The sequence below is a fragment of the Bubalus kerabau genome, chromosome 5 (genome assembly GCF_029407905.1).
Source record: "Bubalus kerabau isolate K-KA32 ecotype Philippines breed swamp buffalo chromosome 5, PCC_UOA_SB_1v2, whole genome shotgun sequence".
Classification (NCBI taxonomy): domain Eukaryota; kingdom Metazoa; phylum Chordata; class Mammalia; order Artiodactyla; family Bovidae; genus Bubalus; species Bubalus kerabau.
In genome coordinates this window covers 120,011,105-120,031,408 of record NC_073628.1, presented here as the reverse complement: position 1 = coordinate 120,031,408, position 20,304 = coordinate 120,011,105, and the positions used below count along the sequence as shown (strand labels likewise).

The 20,304-nt window shown below is 45.3% G+C and overlaps 1 protein-coding gene across 2 annotated transcripts in view; it reads left to right on the top strand.

The window, feature by feature from the left end:
• The first annotated feature begins 390 nt into the window (after positions 1-390).
• Positions 391-20,304, top strand: part of COLGALT2 (collagen beta(1-O)galactosyltransferase 2) — a 122,169-nt gene continuing 102,255 nt past the window's right edge. The window contains exon 1 of one of the 2 annotated variants that reach the window (XM_055582914.1): positions 391-1,000. In XM_055582914.1, the coding sequence (XP_055438889.1) occupies positions 738-1,000 (263 nt within the window). In that variant the 5' untranslated portion in view covers positions 391-737. The other variant, XM_055582915.1, reaches the window with a different exon arrangement.

Below are 20,304 nucleotides of genomic sequence, written 5' to 3'. Positions count from 1 at the left end.
CATGCCCCATGAAGAGCTTTCCTTTAATTTGAAGAGTTCGATCTGGCTCTAAAATTCTTCAGGTCTTCCAGCTAGATCTTATTGGGGAGACTACTCAGTCAAAAATGAATTTAAAGAGCAGTTGAGGGTGAGGAAATACAAATATTCTGCCTTCGTGGAAGTTAAAAAAAAAAAAAAACCTGTTTATCATAGTAATGAATCACTGGGTGACTTTCTATTTTAGAACTCTACCCATTTAGTCAATAGGTGCATTATGAAAAACTGGATACATTGCATCACTGTGAAGGACTTTAGACTGCGGTTTGCAAAAGCAGAATAAATTTTCTTGGAGTTGTACCGTTATGTACACACGCTCGCTCGCGCGCGCGCGCGCACATACACACACACACTCATTCACACGCCCATTGGCAGACACGGCCACACCTCACAGCCCTGGCGAAAGCCACAGACCTCAGTACAAGCTGAACCTGAACTAGAGGAACTTTCCGCCGGACTCGGGACAAACAGCCGCACCGACACGACTGTCTGCGAGCCGGAGCCCAGGCGAGCGCCGGCGGCCGCAGGTACTCCGGAGCGCCCGCGGCGGGGCCTGGGCGGTGCGGCGGCGGCTGCAGCGGGAGGGTCCCGGCGGCCGAGGCCGTGCCAGTGCGCGCGCGCCAGCCGCCTCCCCTCCGCCCCTCGCCGCCGGCCTCGGGCATCCGCGCCGGGTAGTCCCGCCGCCCGCCACGGTCCTGAACATGGCCGCGCGCCCCGCCGCCCCCCTGGCCTGGGCGCTGCTGCTCCTCTCCTGGGTTCTGCTGCGCGGCGGCTGCCGAGCGCGCTTCGCCGCCGAGGCGGACTCCGAGGACGACGAAGAGGAGGCGGTGGTTTTCCCCGAGTCGCCCCTGCAGAGACCCACGGTGCTGGTGGTCGTCCTCGCGCGCAACGCTGCGCACACGCTGCCTCACTTCCTCGGCTGCCTGGAGCGCCTGGATTACCCCAAGAGCAGGATGGCCATCTGGTGAGCCGGCCGCGCCGGGCTGGGGGGCCGGGGGGCCAGGGGGCCGCTCAGGACTCGCGGGAGACATGGTGCGCACACCCCTCGCTGCCTGCCCGGGTCCTGGCCGGATCAGCGGTTGCGGTCGGGAAGGACGCGCGCGTCTGTGTGCGCCACGGGTGCTACTGGGGATAAGCAGCCCGCCCGGAGCTCCCCCGGGGACAGTACGAATGGGGTGACCTCGTGCCTCTCCCAGATAGGGCTGGGGAGACGCCGCAAAAGTGCTAGCTTCTCCGCCTTTGCACTCGCGAAGATTCCTTTTTTCCCCACCTCTCATTCCTCGTCCGGGAGCAAGGGAATAAAGGTGCCCGTCGTCGCCGCCGGCTCCTTGGGACGCGACGTGGTCCGTCACTGCGGCTGGCAACGGGGTACTCCGGAGTGGCTGGGGTGCGCCGCCCTGGCTTCCAGGTGCCAGGCTTTCATCTCAGAGGCTGGAAAAGTGGCTCCGGGTTCTCCCCGGGTGTGAGGGGAAAGGGGAGAGGGGGTCAGGATCCAGAGATTAAGGCTAGGTGGAGCCCGCTGCGTTCTAACCACGCCACCACCGTGGATGCTGTCTCGTGTGAGCGCTCCAAGCTGTCCAGTTCCCGCATCCTGCCTGGGCCCAAAGCGGCCGCAGATGCAAACATCGCCGGGAGCCTTGGGGTACTGATTCCTGGGGACTGAGCAGCCTCAGGAAGGCAAACAGCTAAGATTTGATGCTCTTAGAATAGAGACCCGGGCCTGGTCCCGGTGCTTGCTGAGGGGAGGGTCAGGGCATCAGTGGGGGTGGCTGCCCATCTCAACTTTAGAAGTTGGTCCTGCCCCCACATCTTTGTATAAAAGCAGGTATCGGAGGGTGAGAATTTGGTGGCCAGGTGAGCCGCTCAGGGGCCTGTGGAGGAAGAGGTGGACCCTGACCAGAGGAGATAAGCCACCAGATACATGGACAAGAGGCCTTTGGTCTTCCGAGGAAGATAGAGCCCTGGTCACTGGGGAACGATTTCTGTCTTGTGTTGATGAAGGGAGCTGTCCACAGACAAGATATCCTTAAAGCCTTGGTGGGGCAGAAAGGGAGAAGAAAGGATAAAGCAGTAGCTGGAACTGGCAGCCTAAGGGTACCTGGTGGGCAAAGTGCAGAGGTGAGAAAGCAAACATGAGATATAGTACCTCACTGTGCTATACACTGCCTTACTATATACCCCGTTATACGTGCCGGCCGCCACGCAGGAGGGCATGTTATGTGGAAAGTGGGAACATTGGTGCAGCCAGGTTTTAAACCAGATGATTTTTTTTTTTAACCATTTCAGTACCAAAAGAAAATTTTTGCAAGTGTCAGTTCTCAGATGCTTTCTTCAAAAGAGATGCTTTACAGTGTGGCCTGTCTTTATGCATTGTTTAATTTTGAAGAACATCCCAATAGTTACTAGGAAATGAGTGAGTGCAGAAGTGAGTATGAGACACAGGTTTTGCTATCCAATGTACAGACATTACCCCTTTTATCATATAGTAAACTTGGCACAGTGGTAAAGAATCCACCTGGGAGTGCAGGAGATGCAAGAGATGCAGGTTCAATCCCTGGGTTAGGAAGATCCCCTGGAGTAGGAACTGGCAACCCACTCTAGTATTCTTGCCTGGAAAATTCCACAAACAGAGGAGCCTGGAGGGCTACAGTCTGTGGGGTCGCAGGATGTCAGACACGACTGAGTGACTGAGCACACACGCATGCAAACTTTTAAGAGATATCTGTGGCGGATTCATTTCGATATATGGCAAAACCAATACAATATTGTAAAGTTAAAAAATAAAATTAAATTAAAAAAGAGAGATACTATGATCCTTATTTTACAACAAAGAAACTGAGACTTGGATCAGTTTAGTAACTCACTCACAGAATTAATAAATGATTAAAATGGGAATTTTAACCCTAGTTTGTTTCTAAAGACCACCTCCAAAAAGATAAAGGGAACACAATGTAAGCAAAATGTATATAAACCTATAAGCTACATATTAAGAGACTTGTTTTGTTTGTTACTAGCTTGACCTTGGTTTGGGGCCAGTTGCTTGGGAGTCACAGATATCAGTTTCCTCATCAGTAAAATAAGGGAATTAGAATAAGTGATTTCAGAAATTTTTTCTGGCTCTTGAATTCCATAGATTGTATGATATGATCATAATCATTGAGCAGTGATTGTACATCCTCAGTTCCCTGGATGTTCCAGATTCTATGGATGTTGGTGTTCTCTTTAGATAAAGAGCATTCCAGTTCTGCATAGACCTTAGGGATCTCTTTTCCCTTACCCTTGTTCGTGGTTTATGGGACTGTACCTTTATGGTCAATGTTGGAAAGTTAAGGAAGAAACCCACAGCTTGGGTAAGGCCTTGGGCAACCCCTGCATTAGCCAGCCACTGAAGACTCTTCTTTGAGTTCTGGCTTAGACTGTTATATAATTTATTAAGTAAAAATAATAAAATGCCAGTTTTTAAATAGTCCTTTACAGCTTTAAAAAAGTACCAGCTGTGTTATCTCCTTTGACGTTTGCTACCATCCTATGGAGAAATAAGATTACCTCCATTTCATAGAAGATATTGTGTCTTAAGTAACTAACTTAGTAAAGATTATATTGGCTTGTTAATTTCACAGATATTTAATAATAAGAGCTCACAGTTCTGAGCATTTTACAATTCATTTTCTGGTTTCATTTCCACAATAACCCCGTTAGGCATGTCTTATTATTATACCTTTTTACAGAAGAGAAAACCGAGGGACAAAGAGGTTGTGCAAGCATGTAAGTTTGGGCTCCTAATCACCTGCTTTTGTGAGAACCAGGCATTACGCCCTGTTCAGGTGGGAAAAGGTTGAATAAGATATGGCTTCTCATAGATAAATATGTGTTTTGTGTTTTTTTTTAAACTAGGCTGTGTAAGGTGATCTGAGTGGCATTTGTAGCTATTGGAAGAGTGACAAAAGAGTTCTAAATCAGATTAGGGCAGTTGTGTGGTCATGGAAGATTGGTTTTTGTAGGATAGTTGACAGTTTGAGTTCAGTTTTGAAGGACAAATAGGAATCCACAAAAAACCTGGGAAGAAGGAGGGGTTCCAGAAAAAGGCACTGGGACATTAACCAGAGCTTCCTGTCAGGAGAGATAAAGTGAGTGGCAGGTCTAAGTTTTGCAAATCTCCAAACTCATTGCATTGTACTCTGGAGCTGCTGACTTCACGACTAGTGCTAAAGATTATTTGACTGGGAAGGTGATGGGTTATAACCCTCCAGGAGAGGCAGTAACTCGGTTTAGGATGCTGCAGCTTTGAGGTTCTTCTACTAGTTACTTACTCCAGTCCCACACTCTACTCAACATTCTGAGATGGCAAATTGACTAGTACCCACTCTGCAGAGCCAACACATGAGGATGTCAAAAATAGGCAGTGTCAAAAATGGCCAGAACTTTATAAAACAGAACCATGTTGAGTGTAGGGACAGGTTGCCAGCTTCGATTTCGTCTTATTTTAGTAACTCTATGCAGACTCACTCTTATTCTTCTGCTTACCTTTAACAATGGTGGGAGGAGTATCTGATGAGATTTCTTTCCTGTATGAGTAATTAAGAGCCTGATTCAATGATCACATTCAGATTTCCCAGTAGTGTGATGTTTTTCCCTCAGCTAAAGTTCTGGACCAGATCTGCACTGAGTACCAACAAATTGACCTGAAAACCTCTTCAGAGGATGAGTGCAGTTATCTCAGCATCAAGTTTATTTGTATTCAACTGAGTTAAAGAAAGTTTATATTTTAGAGATACTTTGTACCAGCAAAAGGGAGAACTTGTCACATCATTTACCTGTCTGATCTCAAAACCCCACCAAACTGTTTTCGTTCGGCTATCACAATGGGTGATAAGGAACTAAGATAATCCTTGTGTTCTAATTAAAACCTGCGCTGCTGAGATGAAGGGAACTGGTCAACATTGTGACCTGCGGCAGTGCACTTGAGTGGGTTCTCTTCTATTCAGTGGAGCCATGAATAGTGGCCTTAGCAGTAGAGGGAAGGCTGACCTCATCCCCCGCTTCCCAAACCTATGATTAAGGGGGACAGTGCCCAGTAATATGATGATGAAAAATGGAGCTGGGCCCAAGGAAAGACATTGGACCCAAAAGATACGTTAGCTTGTGTTTTGGAGAGCCTGCTGCTCCCTGTGGGAAGACAGTTGGGATTCACAGTCCGTGCAGTCACAAGGCAGTGACCATCGTGTAATTACAGAACAATTTGGGCATTTCATTTGGTAGAGTTTTGAAAAGTAATATGTATGCTAACTTGGAAACCATCATATGGCTTTTAAATAAAGAGATGTTTCTGTTGGCATGAACACTGACGTGACAAACTTCTACTTGTGCAGGGTGCTGAGCCTGATGTTTCGCACAGTTTTATCTGTGCAGCGTTTGGGGATTAGCTTGGATTTATATCTACATTTTAATGCCCAACCAGTAGCATTTTGTTGAATGTTTAACTTGATATACAAATATAAGTGTGGTTTATAAAGTGTTCCAAACTACTACTAATGCTAGTGTGCATCAGCAGTGAGAATGATGTCATATTTTATCATTACCATCTTGACATTAAGTGTTTTTGTTTTACTTCTAGATGGAAGTTTCAGCTCATGGCTGAAAACACATATGGTACTTGAGTCCACTTCTATCCATTATTTTATGTTCCTCACCTTACCCTTGCCTCCTCCCCTCTTTGTCCTCCAAGCCTGGTAGTTTAGTTTGGAGGGGAGAGTATGAAAATTAGAGTCAGATAGACTAGGGCTCAAATCTCCTGTATGCTCATGGGAACACCAGTGCAGCTCTAAGCCTAGCTGCCTCATCTGGAAATGACTAATAATTATACATACCTCAAAGAGTTATTGGGCTTCCCTGGTGGCACTAGTGGTAAAGAACACACCTGCTAATGCCAGAGATGTAGGCGACAAGTGTTCGATCCCTGGGTTGGGAAGATCCCCTGGAGAAGGGAATGCCTACCCACTCCAGTATTCTTGCCTGGAGAATCCCATGGACGGAGGAACCTGGCTGGCTACTGTCCATAGGGTCACAAAGAGTCAGACTTGATTGAAGCAACTTAGCATGTTCACTGAAGCCACTTAGCAGCAGCAGCAGCGTGTTTGCAAAGAGTTATTGTAACAAGCAAAGGAGATAATGTGATACAATGTTTTTTATACATATGCTACTAAATAGATAATAGTTGCTATTTCCTATATGTCTTTTCCTTTTGGTCTCATTGCCATTATATTTCTCTTCCTTTCTCTTCTCTTTAAAATTTTAAAATGAAAAATTTAAAGAAGAAAATATGTTCAAGCTCTCTTTATTTCCTTCCTTACAACAAAAATTATCAGCATAATGGAAATGAACATGTATGGAAGGGCTGTTCTAAACACTTTGGTATGATAACTGACTTACTCCTGACAGCAAAGCCCAGGTGAGAAGTGCCATCAATGTCTTCACTTTACGCAGGAGGAGACTGAGGCACAGAGAATTTAAAAAACTTGTCTGGGCTCACAAGGCTAGTGCAGGATGGAGCCAGGATGAGATTCAGGCAGTTAATGTCTCAGACTGAGTACAGACGTCTGTTTAAGATCAAGAAAGGACCAATTAGTTCTAGTTTTTGCTTCTGACAGTTGACCCAACTTAGGAAGATAAGAGTGCCAGTGTTTCTTTCAAAGAAGAATGGCCCCTTCTGCTTGAGTGACACGAGGACTCAGTGGTTCCCTTCCGCTGTCTTGTTAATTTCATCAGTTAGCTTAGGCACTTTATAGTTACTAAACTCTGTTCTGTGTTGGTAGATTTTATAGGAATAGAATGAGACGAAATATATGTGTTGGACATAAATATACAAGTCACTTCCCAGGATCTCAGCTATTTAGCAACAGAAAAATGTATCAAGGATTTTTAGTGACGAATACGACAGCATTATTCATATGCATGGTGATGGCAGCATTTTTGGTAAGACAGAGGGTCAGCTTTTCAGCCTTTTTAATTAGTGGTCTTGGATTTGATTGACACATAAACTCAACTTTCTTCCAAGTAGTTGGAGAAAACTATGAATCCGCCTCCCATCCTACAATTTCAAAACAGGATTGGACCTCAGAATTACATGTTTCCTTTGGGTAAAAACTGAAGTCACCTATCCTGTTGCTCGAGTTCAGACAAATTGCTTGCAGAGTTAAAATGGATGCCTAAATTGTCCTGGATCTCTTTTATTAATTGACTTCCACAGGTGCAGAAACCAAAGCACAGGGTAGTTAAGGGATGCTCCCCCAGTATATTATATAATGAATAAATGTTGGGGTGCAATAACAGATTTCTAGATTTTTAAACCCTTTGTTGCTCAGTGGTTGAGTATTTTATAATGCTGAGTGGTTTATAACCAGTATTGCTCCTGGTTTAAAGGAACATGCAGTTTTTCTAAGCAGGGTTTGGTTTCACGTATCTGTCTTCAACTCGGTTCTCCCTATGATTCTATTGCTGAGTTTCTTTGCGACTCCAGGTATATAAGCACGCTCCCTGTGTCCCTCTCCGTTGACTGTCTCGGTGGTCAGAGGAATGAACAATGAAAGCTTTGTAATCAGAAAGGCTATTGGTTGTGCCTCAGTCCTTTTCCCAGGACTTACATGTCCTCATGGGTCCTATGATTGTGAGGCACTGTCTTCAAGTCTAAGACATACTATAGTAGGTCCATTATAAGGCTTATCTAGAGAGTATAGTAGAACTATTATAAGGCTCAGTTCTGCACATTTCTTCAAATCATGTAACAATATACAGTCGAGTTAAAATTTGAGAGAAAATGATCAGCCCATAGCCTGGTTGTTAGTTCTATTCACCAGTTGCCATCTGAGGTTACCAGTTACCATGAAGAGGTTGCACTGTAAGTGTTTAAATCATGGCTATTATTCATCAGGACTTACAAAATGTGTATACTGTATATGTCTTGACATTTTTATTCTCAAAGGAGTGACTTGTTCATTTAATTGCATTTATGTTCTCAGCATATCAAATTGCTGATTTTTTTTTTAAGTTAAATCTGTTAGAGTCCTCGTAGGTGGCCCAGATGGTGAAGAATCTGCATGAAATGTGGGAGACCCGGGTTCAATCCCTGGGTCGAGAAGATCCCCTGGAGAAGGAAATGGCAACCCACTCCCGTATTCTTGCCTAGAGAATCCCATGGACAGAGGAGCCTGGTGGGCTACAGTCCACTGGACTGCAAGAATCGGACACATTTGAGCGACTAACGCTTAATTTTTTCAAGCATTTTCTTTCCTGATTGTTTCTCTTTTATTTAATTTTTTAAATTTGTTTTTTATATTTTTATTTTTCTGGCTGCCCCACATGGCATGCAGGATCCTAGTTCCCTGACCAGGGTTCGAACCTGTGCCCCCTGCAGTGGAATCGCAGAGTCCTAGCCACTGGACCCCTGGGGAATCCCCCTGAAAATTGTACACAGCAACAACTGTGGGGCTGGCTAGCCCCTGTCCCCTGGACTTTGTCCAGGCAGTCATGTCCCCATCAGGCCCACGCTGTATGCACTTGCGATTGGCTCCTGCTGTCCGACTCTCGAATGTCGCTTGCCTGACCCCTGTAGGCAATTGGATGGTGACCGCTGCTCTCTGCTCAGGCTTCTCAGGATGCCTAGGGCTCAAGTAGTGAGTGCTTTCTAGAACCAGAAGGCTTGGCAAGCTGCCAGAGAGTGACCTAGTGGTAAAATGATCAGAACTGCATTACTTTTCCCTCGGCTCTCCATTCCCATGGTTGGAATGCTGTGTGTGAATGTTCATAAAGGTAAAAAAGCATCTTGTTATAGGTGGTAATTGAAAAGCCATGCAGAATATAAATAGGAGTGGCTGTAATTAATTCCCTGGAACTTGCTGCCATTCAGAGCCATGAAAACAGAGCATTTGTGGTCGGTGACATTAGCCAAGTCTCTTGCATGAATTAAACCTTAGATTTGGCTGGAGGGCATTTCTTTTCCTCTCTAGGAGCACTGTACAGAAATCCTGTCAGACTCAGACTTCCCATAATGGCTTCACGACATCCTGCCAAGGCTAAATTTATGATTTTATAACACATCTCATTTAATTGAGGCAGTAATTGTAATTATTTTAGTTGTTTGTCAGGTTCGGCAAGCTGATGCCTCCCCCCCTGACTTAACTGGTTTAGCTGATGAGATTTTGTTCCTCGGCAAACATAACGCAAAGTAATCTCCTTTGCCCCAACATTTTTGATTAATGTTTCAAAACCACTTAGAAGATGTACATTTCAAAAAATATAAATGATAGCATAAGTAATGATCCTAGGCTGCACACCCCTAAGAAGACGGCAGAAGGCTGTGGCCGGGGGTGGGGGGCAGGCTGCCCTGATGAAGCAGTCTCCTGAGTACTTAGTTTAAGGGATGAATGGGCTATGTTGGAAGCATTCTTCCCACCTCCTAGGTTGGATCATTTCAAAGTCTATTGAGGGACATATCAGGCTAGAGAGAGGAAGTTCCTTAAATGGAGTTTTCCCCATTTTGGCCATTGCCATGATCTGAACATCTGTTCAGTTCAGTTCAGTTCAGTTGCTCAGTCGTGTCTGACTCTTTGCAACCCCATGAATCACAGCATGCCAGGCCTCCCTGTCCATCACCAACTCCCGGATGGACCACAAAGTTCATATGTTGAAACCCTAACCCCTAGAGATGAGTGTGTTAGGCGGTAGGGATTTTGGGGGGTGCTTCAGTTATGGGGGGTGAAGCAAGAATGGGATTACTGCTGTCGTACAGGGTCTCCAGAGACCTCCCTCCTCTCTTCCACCACGTGAGGACACCACAGGAAGTCTACAGCCCTGAAGACGGCCTTCACCAGAACCCAACCATGCTGCCATCCTCGTCTTGAACTTCCAGCTTCCAGAGCTATGAGAAATAAATTTCTGTTGTATATGAGCTACCCAGTCTGTAGTATTTAGTTGGAGCAGCCCAGATATTAGTCTATCCCAGGAAAACCATGGAGGTAGCGCAAAGTGCCTACATTTTAAACAGTAAAGAAGAGAACTCTTACTCTCCAGTTGCTTTGCTTTCTGAGAGCAATTGTATACATTTTGGAGGTGGGGAGGGCAGTGGACCATGTCCAACTTTCCTGTTCTTACAGGGTAAGAAATGATTCTGTGAGAAAGAGGAATGTGTGGTTGTGTGTTGATTGACATTCTCCCTAAAAGTCATATTGGGTGAGAAATTGCCACTTTTCAGGGTCTTGGGAAAAGCAGGATTTCCAACAATTTCCAACAGTGGAACTTAAATTTCTGGGCTATCTGTGAGAAATATGGTCATGGACATTTGGAGCCATGGCATTTCCAACACAGAGTCCCTTGCTGCACTGCTGGACTGCTTTTTCGTCTCTTGGTTTCCAGCCAGCCCCATAATTTGTCCAAGCTCCACACACCACAGTGATTATGGCTGAGACCCGCCAAGATAGTGGAAAGTTGCTGCCAAGTGGAATCAGGATTTTTCATGTCATCGCTGCACCGCCGAACAGTAAGCTTATATGCAGCTCTTCCAGGGCTGCATTCCCTCTGCTGGAAGCAGGTGGGGTGGAAGGGCATTCAGACAGTCAGACCGTGTCTTGCATTTCAGATAGATTTTGTAGAGTTGGCCTGTAAGGCTCAGAACAGCCAGGATGCTAAAATATTTTAGAAAATCACAAGTCTTCCCCTCTGCCTTTCCTCAATCTTGTTAGACACTGTGTTCAGTCGCCAAGTTGCATCCAACTCTTTGCGATTTCATAAACTGCAGCACACCTGTCCTTCACAAGCTCCTGGAGCTTGCTCAAACTCATGTCCATTGAGTCAGTGATGCCATCCAACCATCTCATCCTCTGTTACCCCTTTCTCCTCTTGCCCTCAATCTTTCCCAGCCTCAGGCCTGGAATCTGTATCTTAAACATGTGCACAAGTAATTTATATGCACCTCTGGGTCTGGGAACTGTGGGAGATGAGTGCCTAGAGGGCCCTGTGAAGAAAAGGGGGCCCTCATAGAGGGACTGAGGGCTGTATATGCATCCAAAGTACAGGCCATGGGATTTTCAAAGCTTGGAAAGTTGGCACTCGCTGGAATCTTCTAAACCCCAGGTTCCAGATGCTTAAGCAATCAAGAAGGCCAAGGGGCTTTCTTATTAAGAGAAATTGTAATGTACAAGATTATGAAGAAGAGGCTCTGCCAGGCAGCATCATTTGTATTTTTTATGGAGTCAAGCACATGTGTCCTTCCTCCTTCCAATAGTGGCTATTTTAAAAAAAATTTTTTTAATTTAAGGGAGTGCCTCAGATTGCCCATTATATGAAGAGCCTTGCATTGGGGCTTGATGTAAAATGACACTCCCTCCAACCCTCTTATTTGCTCAGTTATCTCACATCATGAGCTCATGAAGTATTTAGGTTTATAGAAGAAAAGCTGTCTACTGATGAACATCTCTTAATAGTCTAGAGGGAAATCAAACCAGTGCATTTCTTTCTACTGAGTGGTAATCATGTGACCCACTTCAGGATCCATATCCCCTTATCTTGTTTCTTTTGTGCTGGTGTTTAATTTTCTTACCTTTGATTTTCTCTTTGGCATGCCATTAAAACTCCTCCTGTCATGTGTGAAAAGAATAAACAGTCTATTAAATAAGCTTAGTTGAAAAGTGAAAAGTGTTAGTCCTCTAGTTGTGTCTGACTCTTTGCAACCCCGTGGACTATAGCCTAAAAGTTTCCTCTGTCCATGGGATTTCCCAGGCAAGAATGCTGAAGTGGATTGCCACACCCCTTTCCAGGGAATCTTCCTTATGCAGAGACTAAACCCGGATCACCTGCATTGCAGGCAACTTCTTTACTGTCTGAGCCACCAGGGAAGCCCAGTTGAGTTGAAGTTCAGCCTTAATATTATGATATTACCAAGTTCCTAACCTGGTGTCTGCACTGGTTATGAAACCAAAATAGAACTTTTTGGAAATTCACGCTATTCGAGTCCACTATACCAAAGGTTTTTCTGAGTTTGTCACTGCTGCACAATGGTATGTTCAGGGTTGGTATAGCAGCATTATTACAACCTCACCCACAGGCAGCCTTCTCTGGGGACGATCACAGCTCAGTAGCTAAATCTCAACTGTTTACACCCTTGTTATATCGTGTCCTTTAGGTAATACTGTAAATGTCCTCAAGTGTATGTGTCCCATTTTCTTTTCAAGTCCTTCCCCTTCTCTGAAATGTGAGCTGCATTCCACAGCTCAGTGTCTCCCGCCAAGAAGATCATGATCACCTGGGAAGGAAGGTGAGGCCAAGTGCACTGGGGGCCTCCAGGACCGTGGCCTCCAGCCCAAAGCAGCCTCGTCCATTTCCCCCGCCCACTGCAGTGTGCAAATGTCCTCGTTTTCTAATTTATGTTGCCTTGTGGGTTTCCTTGGTGGCTCAGCTTTTAAAGAATCTGCCTGCAATGTGGAAGGCGTGGGCTCCATCCCTGAGTTGGGAAGATCCCCTGAAGAAGGGAACGGCTACCCACTTCAGTATCCTGGCCTGGAGAATTCCATGGACTGTGTAGTCCATGGGGCTGCAAAGAGTTGGACACGACTGAGCGACTTTCACTTCACTTCTGTGAGTGGACAGGGAGGTGCTGTTCACTTGTGTCACTTTGAACAAGCCCTTATTCTCTCTGGACCTCAGTTTCTCCTCCATAACAAAAGAGAGAGGTGCTAGAACTGTGGCTTTAAAATGTGGCTGCTTATTAGAATCATTTGATTAAAATATAGAAAAAAAATACTGATACCTAGGCCCCACCTAGGCATCAGTTAGGTCTGAATCTCTGCAATAGGATCAGGGCAAGTGACATATTTTGAAAACTTCCCAGAGGATGGGACTGTGTGGCCAAACGTAAGAATCCCTGGATGAGACAGATGTTCTCCGGGATCCCTTCCTGATCTGACATCAGTAGTCCCTTCATGGAAGTGCTCAGTCACTCAGTTCTGTCTGACTCTTTGTGACTCTATGGAATGTAGCCCAACAGGCTCCTCTGTCCATGGGTTTCTCCAGGCAAGAATACTGGAGTGGGTTGCCATGCCCTCCTCCCGGGGATCTTCCCGACCCAGGGATTGAACCTGTGTCTCTTTCGTCTCCTGCATTGGCAGATGTATTCTTTATTACTGAGCCACCTGGGAAGCCCCTTCATGGAAGTAATGAAATCTAAAGAATTTTCATGAAATGTGACACTGCACGATTGATGTTTCCTGGACCCTAGGCTGAATTTTAGATCTTTTGGGGGGTGGCCTAAAAAAAAAGTCTTAAGTTTTCTCGGAAGCTCATTTTTATTTCACACTGTTGTGTGCGTTAAAGTTGCTTCAGTTGTGTCCAACTCTTTGCCATCCTGTGGACTGTAGCCCCGCCAAGCTCCCCTGTCCCTGAGATCATCCAGGCAAGAATACTGGAGTGAGTTGCCATGTCCTCTTCCAGGGGATCTTCCTGACCCAGGGACTGAGCCGTCGCCTCTTACGTCTCCTGCATTGGCAGGCGGGTTCTTTACCACCAGCGTTCACCCTGTTGGGTACGGTGCCCAAAGGTGTTCCCTAAAAGTGTTGTCTCCTGCAGAAGGCCTGTGCCACATGATGACTGAACTGCCAAGGGGACGTGGCAGCAAGAGGGCTGGCCTTGAGAGCACACACTGGAACGTCTCAGGACTGGCCTGTGTGCCCCAGGTGGGGAGCGGTGGTGGCCCGGCTTCCTTCCTGCGGCACACAGAGGCTGCCCCTTGGCTAAGGAACTGTGGGCACCAAGGCCTCAAAGCACATTCAGGCAGGCTGCGGCCACTCAGGATTCCTTCCCAGTGTGTGTTTTGGTGTGCTGCCCAGCCTCACTTTCAGGCATTCTGTTTCACACTGGTGCAGGGCCTCTAATCACCCCTGGGTATTGCATTTCTGATGTTACTTTTAATGGCTTTGGAGTCTAGCTTCTTTTGTTTCTAGATTTGCATAAACAGTGCTGCCTTTGTCCTGCGGTCTTGACACAGCTTCAAAGCCTTGACTGGGCATCAAAGATGCACTGAATCCCCATTTCTTAGGCATCAGATTGCAGCAAGGCCAGCAGGTGACTGAAGGTCACTGCCCCACTTCTGGGCCAGTTTGCTGTCTCCCAGAGATTAGGTTCTGCCAAGGCCCCTTTGATGATGGTGCTGAATCTTAATAACTTGTTTTCAAGGCCTTTGCAAATGCTCGTGAACTAAAGGGACCCACTGCTGGCATCTATCTGAGGAGGAAAGGAGAGTAACTCACTAATATTTGATGAATCTCACCCCCACCCCCACCCCATGAGAGACAGATTACTAAGGGTCCCTCTGGGAAGCATAGAAACTGCAGATCCACTAGCCAGTCTTTGCTGATGTTGGCATGGTGGTGGCCAAAGCCTCATTTTCCCATGGAGCTTATCAAAATAAAGGCAGTAACTGAACTCTTAGTTATCCGTGCCTGGATGGTCTGTCTTTTGGATACACAGAGGCCAGCTTTTGATAACAGATCAGCTTGGTCCAATCATCCAGCACCCTGCTCAGCTGTCTCTCTCTCTCTATCTTGGTGTTGCCCAGAAGTTGTATATTTAGACAGTGGAGTGTGATTTTGATCTTAGAAACATTCCACATAAGGCATTCCAGTGTGAGTTTTATCTGGTTTCTTAGCTGTTTGCACTTTTGCATCAACTATGCCATGTACCACCCCATTCTCAGATTTTATTGAATTCTCCACCTTGCCTTGGTTTCTTCTTCGATGCCCAGTGCCAGGTAGGCTGATTTTTAAAGACCGTTCTAGCCACAGCATGCTATGAATTTGTAGTTCCCCAACTGATACCATGAAAAATAAAACAACTTAGTCTGTCGCCACATTATTTAAGATGCTTTTTGGGCCTTTAAAAAAATTTGTACTTAGATATAACTTTTCAGTACTTTTGACTTAGCCTTGTCTCATATCATTGCTGAATAGACTGATGGTTCATATCTATAACAAATTATAAATATTTTTTGCCCTTTGGGATGGTTAATTTTATGTGTCAGTGGTGCCTGGATATGTGATCAGGCATTATTCTGGATGTTTCTTGAGGGTGTTTTTAGCTGAAATTTATATTTAAATCAGTGGCCTTCGAGTAAAGCCTTCCATAATGTTGGTGGGCCTCATTTCATCAGTTGAAGGCATGAACAACACAAAAGACTGACCTCCAGCAAGAAGGAAATGTGCCATCAGACTGCCTCTGGACCTGAACTGAAACACTGGCTCTTCCCTGAGTCTCCAGCCTGCTGGCCTACCCTACAAATTTTGAATTTGCCAATATCCATGACTGCATGAGCCAGTTCCTTAAAATATCCCCCCACAACAGTAAATATATTATATAGTAAATATATTATATAGAGGTACATATTATATGTATTTTGTCTCCCCCTACCCCCACTTCTTTCTCTCTCTGACTCTCCAGCTATCTGTTGGTTCCATTTCCCTGGAGAACCTTGACTAGTATAACCTTTATCCTGAAAGAAAATGCCATCTCTTTCATGAACAACAAGAGCTGAAAGAAGGGCTGTGCTGAGAAGAAAAAGAACCCAGAGAATTATGTCAGAAGAGATAGTTCCAGATCTGAAAGCTAGGGAAACCATTGCTGTGGACATCTGGGGTGAAATAGTTGTGGCATGAGTGTATATACTGACTTTTCTCATGCGTGCAAAATAAGTAAGTGCAGGTTTTCCTTAGAAGGTGTCCCCCCTTCCCCCCACTTTTTTTTTTGAAAAGGCAGAAGTAGGAGTTTGGCATTTGCCATTGTGATGGGAAACAATATACATGTTTGTTCTTTGCAGAAGCTGCTGGTCAGTGTGTAGGCCTGTGTCTTTTGCTCGGTCTACCGTGTAAGGGAATTAGCTTGTGTGTGCACTTTGGGGTTAGCAGAACCTAGCAGTGGAAGGCAAGTGTCCCCAGGCTAATGGGCTATTGCACTCAAGTGACAGTGCCTCCCCAGAGAGAGGCTTTACTTCACAGCGGTGTCATTTATTGTGGAGATGCTGAAGATCGGTCTCCGATGACACCTCCAGAGACCAGAGGCATGAGTGCCTGTGAAAGGTCCTTGTAACATGGAGCTGGTTGGAGCTGTGACTACCCTTGCCGATGCTTTAACACAGCAGCAGAGGTTGGTTTTTCATGCCTGGGCTGTAGAAAGATCAAATCAGGAAGGCAACAGTTTTCTTTTCCAGAGAGAACTCTCATTGGTGACTCTTGGACTTACATTCCTGGATTCAGTCTAAAATGAAACTCTTCCTTTTTTGAACTGAGTAAAAAAGGAGTCCGTCTGCTGAACCAGAATGATCTTGAGAAAGCCCTGCTCTCTGGCTGCCTCTCTCAGCTCTCTGATCTTGGCTACTCTGCTGATACACTCAAGCTTTTAGCTAGCTGCCTGCATTCTCAACCATCTAGCACCAGCTGTTTTGAGTTTCTGGAGAAAGAATTTTCTAGAATGCCTTTGTTACACTGGGATTCATGCATGGTAGTGTAAAATGTGCTAGTGAGTTTTTCTTCTAATATGAAGTAAATATGACTTAAGGGTCAGTTTCTGCCCTGAAGTGAAGTGGAGTTTGAAGTTTTTCCTCTCTTCTCTGTAACTGGGTATCTGACATTTGGTGTGGCTTCCCCTAATTTGTGTGGTTTTGTGGCTCAGATGGTAAAGAATCTGCCCACAATTTGGGAGACCCCGGTTTGATCCCTGGGTTGGGAAGATCCCCTGGAGAAGGGAATGGCAACTCACTCTAGTATTCTTGCCTGGAGAATTCCATGGACAGGGGAGCCTAGTGGGCTACAGTCCATGGGGTTGCAAAGAGTTGGACACAACTGAGTGACTCAATGGACGTGAGTCTCAGTGAACTCCGGGAGTTGGTGATGGACAGGGAGGCCTGACGTGCTGTGATTCATGGGGCCGCAAAGAGTCGGACACGACTGAGCGACTGATCTGATCTGATCTGATCTGAGTGACTACTCCCACCCCCTAATCTGTGTATCAGCTGTCAAGTTTTAGATAACAAGTTGCAGTGACATTCTATAACTTTGAGCTAGAAAGCAAATAGTTTCTCTAGAAAGAACGCTCTATCTTTTGAATGTCAAAAGGGGCAGCAGATGAAAAAAACATCGTCTATGTTTTACCTTCTGAAATCAATTCTCCATAGCAGATTTTTGGGGTTCCCATTCTAGTTAAATCTTGCTACTTTTACTCACTACTCTTATTAACATCATGGATTTGGCTCCATTTTCTCTTTCCCAATCCTTTGCTTTTCTTTTTTTTTTTTTTAAGTAGCATTTTTCGAGGTAGTTTTGGTTAATTTATTGATAGATTGATCAGTTTATTCATATAGAATTAGCAATATTAAAAATGCAAGAGTCTTATCTGAAATAATTAGGAGAAGCTATTCTTCACATCACCTTGTGAAAAATTATTATGAATTTTAAAAATCCAGACAGGTAATTCTTGTTTTCAGCAACATAAAAAAAAAAAAAAACACACACACACAACTATATTTACCTTCCTTGGCCTTGATCCCTGAGAAGATCAAGGTTACACATGGCTATAGTCTGTTGTTAATTTCACCCTGGGTGGTAAAATAATATACTGTGGTTTCCAGACCCCTGAAAAATCAACTGGTAACAAGTGAGGTCATTTTTGGTGTAAGAATTGCATATATCATTGTCTCAAAAGACACATGGGCTGCAGATCCTGTCTGGGGACCTGCTTCAAATACTGTGTGAACTCCTGGTTCAGTTTGAACTTGGCCTTTAATCTCACTTCTACACTTCAAAGAGCGTGAGTGCTGCATATCCCCAACTAAGTAGATACTAAAACAGAACCAGCAACCTATTGTTAAACCGAAAATGAAAGAGACAACCGTCGTCATTTTGATTCTTTGCATCTAATTCTTTCACTAAGAAGAAATTCAAGTATTTTTTCCAGGCTCCATAGAAAAGTAGAAAATTTTATTTCTTTTAAAGTGTTTTAAGTAAGGAATCTGCCTGCCAGTGCAGGAAGACAAGGAAATGCAGGTTCTCTCCCTGGGTTGGGAAGATCCCCTGGAAAAGGAAATGGCAACCCACTCCATTGTTCTTGCCTGGAAAATCCCATGGATGGAGGAACTTGGTGGGCTACACTCCATGGGGTCACGACTGAGCACGCACACACACACACACAAATATTGAAGTCATATGTACAAATATGAGATGGATGGATATTTGCTTGCCTTACCTTAAAGGCCTGCTATTTCAATAGTGAACTGACTATAACCAGCAGTGTGGTGACCGACCTCCATGGTGGTTCCCCATGATCCGTGCCTCCTTCCTGGTGCTCACTACTTTCCAGTGTCTAATAAAAAGATATACAATGTGTGAGTTGCGAGTGACGTTTTATTTGGAGGCAAAATGAGGACTGCAGCCCAGGAAACAGCATCTCAGAGAGCTCTGAGACACTGCTCCAAAGAGGTAGCGGGGCAAGGTCAATATAGAAGATTTTGGTGGAGGGGGAATTCAGTGCAATCAAGCACTTACTTTATTGAAGGTTTTCTGCTAGTCACAAGGAGCTTTTCTAATTATGAAGGGATGCAAGCATTAGGGTCATGAATCTAGAAAATATCTAACTGTATAAAGACCTGTCCCACCCATTTCCCTGAAGCACCGAGTGCCTCATTCTCTACCCTGAATTTCCCTCAGGTGTGTTGAAGGTTGTCAGCTGCGGCAGAACAGGGTTCAGTCTCTGCAGAGGCAGATGGCAAGTGCCTATGTTTTTGTTGTTCGGTCACTGGCTGATGCTCTTGACAAGTGCCAGTTTGTGGTTGACACCAGCCTCCTCCCATGCTGTCTCCCATGGCCAGTGGAATGGTGGAAGTGTGAGTATGTGACTTTAGAGGTCAGATCATAAAAGGCGTTGCAATTTTTGCTATTGTCATGTGGATTGCTTGCCCTGAGGGCTGCCCCTGTGCCATGAGGACATTGAAGTGGTCCCAAGGAGAGATCCACGTGGAGAGGAATTAAGGCTTGCTGCCATGTGAAGGATCCTCCAGGTAGTCAATTTTTCACCCCAGTCCAGCTTTTGGGTGACATCTGTTTATAAGACCATGAGAAATTCCAAGTGCAAATGTCCTAAACACCAGACCTACAAGTCTAAGAACATCAGCTTTGTCATTTTTTGAGATGCTGTGTGTACAGAAATAGACCCTGGGTCCATGGAGCCTATACTAGGGGAGAGCAATGATAACAACAACAACAAACCAGATGCTTTGAAAAGATGTGTTAAGGAGAAAGCAAAACAGAATATTAGGGTATGGATGAAGTCATTGGGCAGGAGAGTGCTTCATATATAAGGTGGTCAGAGAAGGGCTTTTTGAGGGGGTGCTATTTGAGCCAAGCCCTGAATATGAGAATGAATCACCTTATCAAGGGAGGGTAGGACTGGAGAAAAAAAGGGGGAGCCAGTCAGGTTCCTAAATCAGAGAAAGGTTATGCTTGTTGGAGGAAAAGAAGGTTAATCGGTTGATCTGTTTTGGACATTTGTCAGATTTGCTGTCTAACCAGCATTCCATTCTTCTTTAGGGGAAAAATATGGTCCATTTTCAGTATCATCAACAATAGTATAACAATAGTACTTTGCCACCCCATGGACCCACCAGGCTCCTCCGTCCATGGGATTTCCCAGGCAAGAATACTGGAGTGGGTTGCCATTTCCTTCTCCAGGGGATCTTCCCGACCCAGAGATCAAACCTAGGTCTCCTGCATTGTAGGCAGACGCTTTTACAGTCTGAACCACCAGGGAAGTCCCCAACAATAGTATAACAACACCTATATGTTGTTAAGTCTCTAAATCATGTCTAACTCTTTGTGACCATGTGGACTGTGACATGCCAGGCCTCACTGTCCCTCACTATCTCCCGGAGTTTGCCCAAGTTCATGTTCATGCTATCCAACCATGTGTGTATCAACCTCTGTGACATACAGTTAAACCCTCGCCAGTTGGGAAATAAGTATGTGTCATTAACCTTTGAGTATTATGTCAGCAAATTCGCTACTTTAGCACCCCCTACATCCTGATTGAGCTTCCCCGGTGGGTGAGTGGTAAAGAATCCGCCTGCAGTGCAGGAGCCACAGGAGATGTGGGTTCGATCCCTGGGTTGGGAAGATCCCCTGGAGGAGGGCATGGCAACCCACTCCAATATTCTTGCCTGGAGAATTCCACCGACAAAGGAGCCTG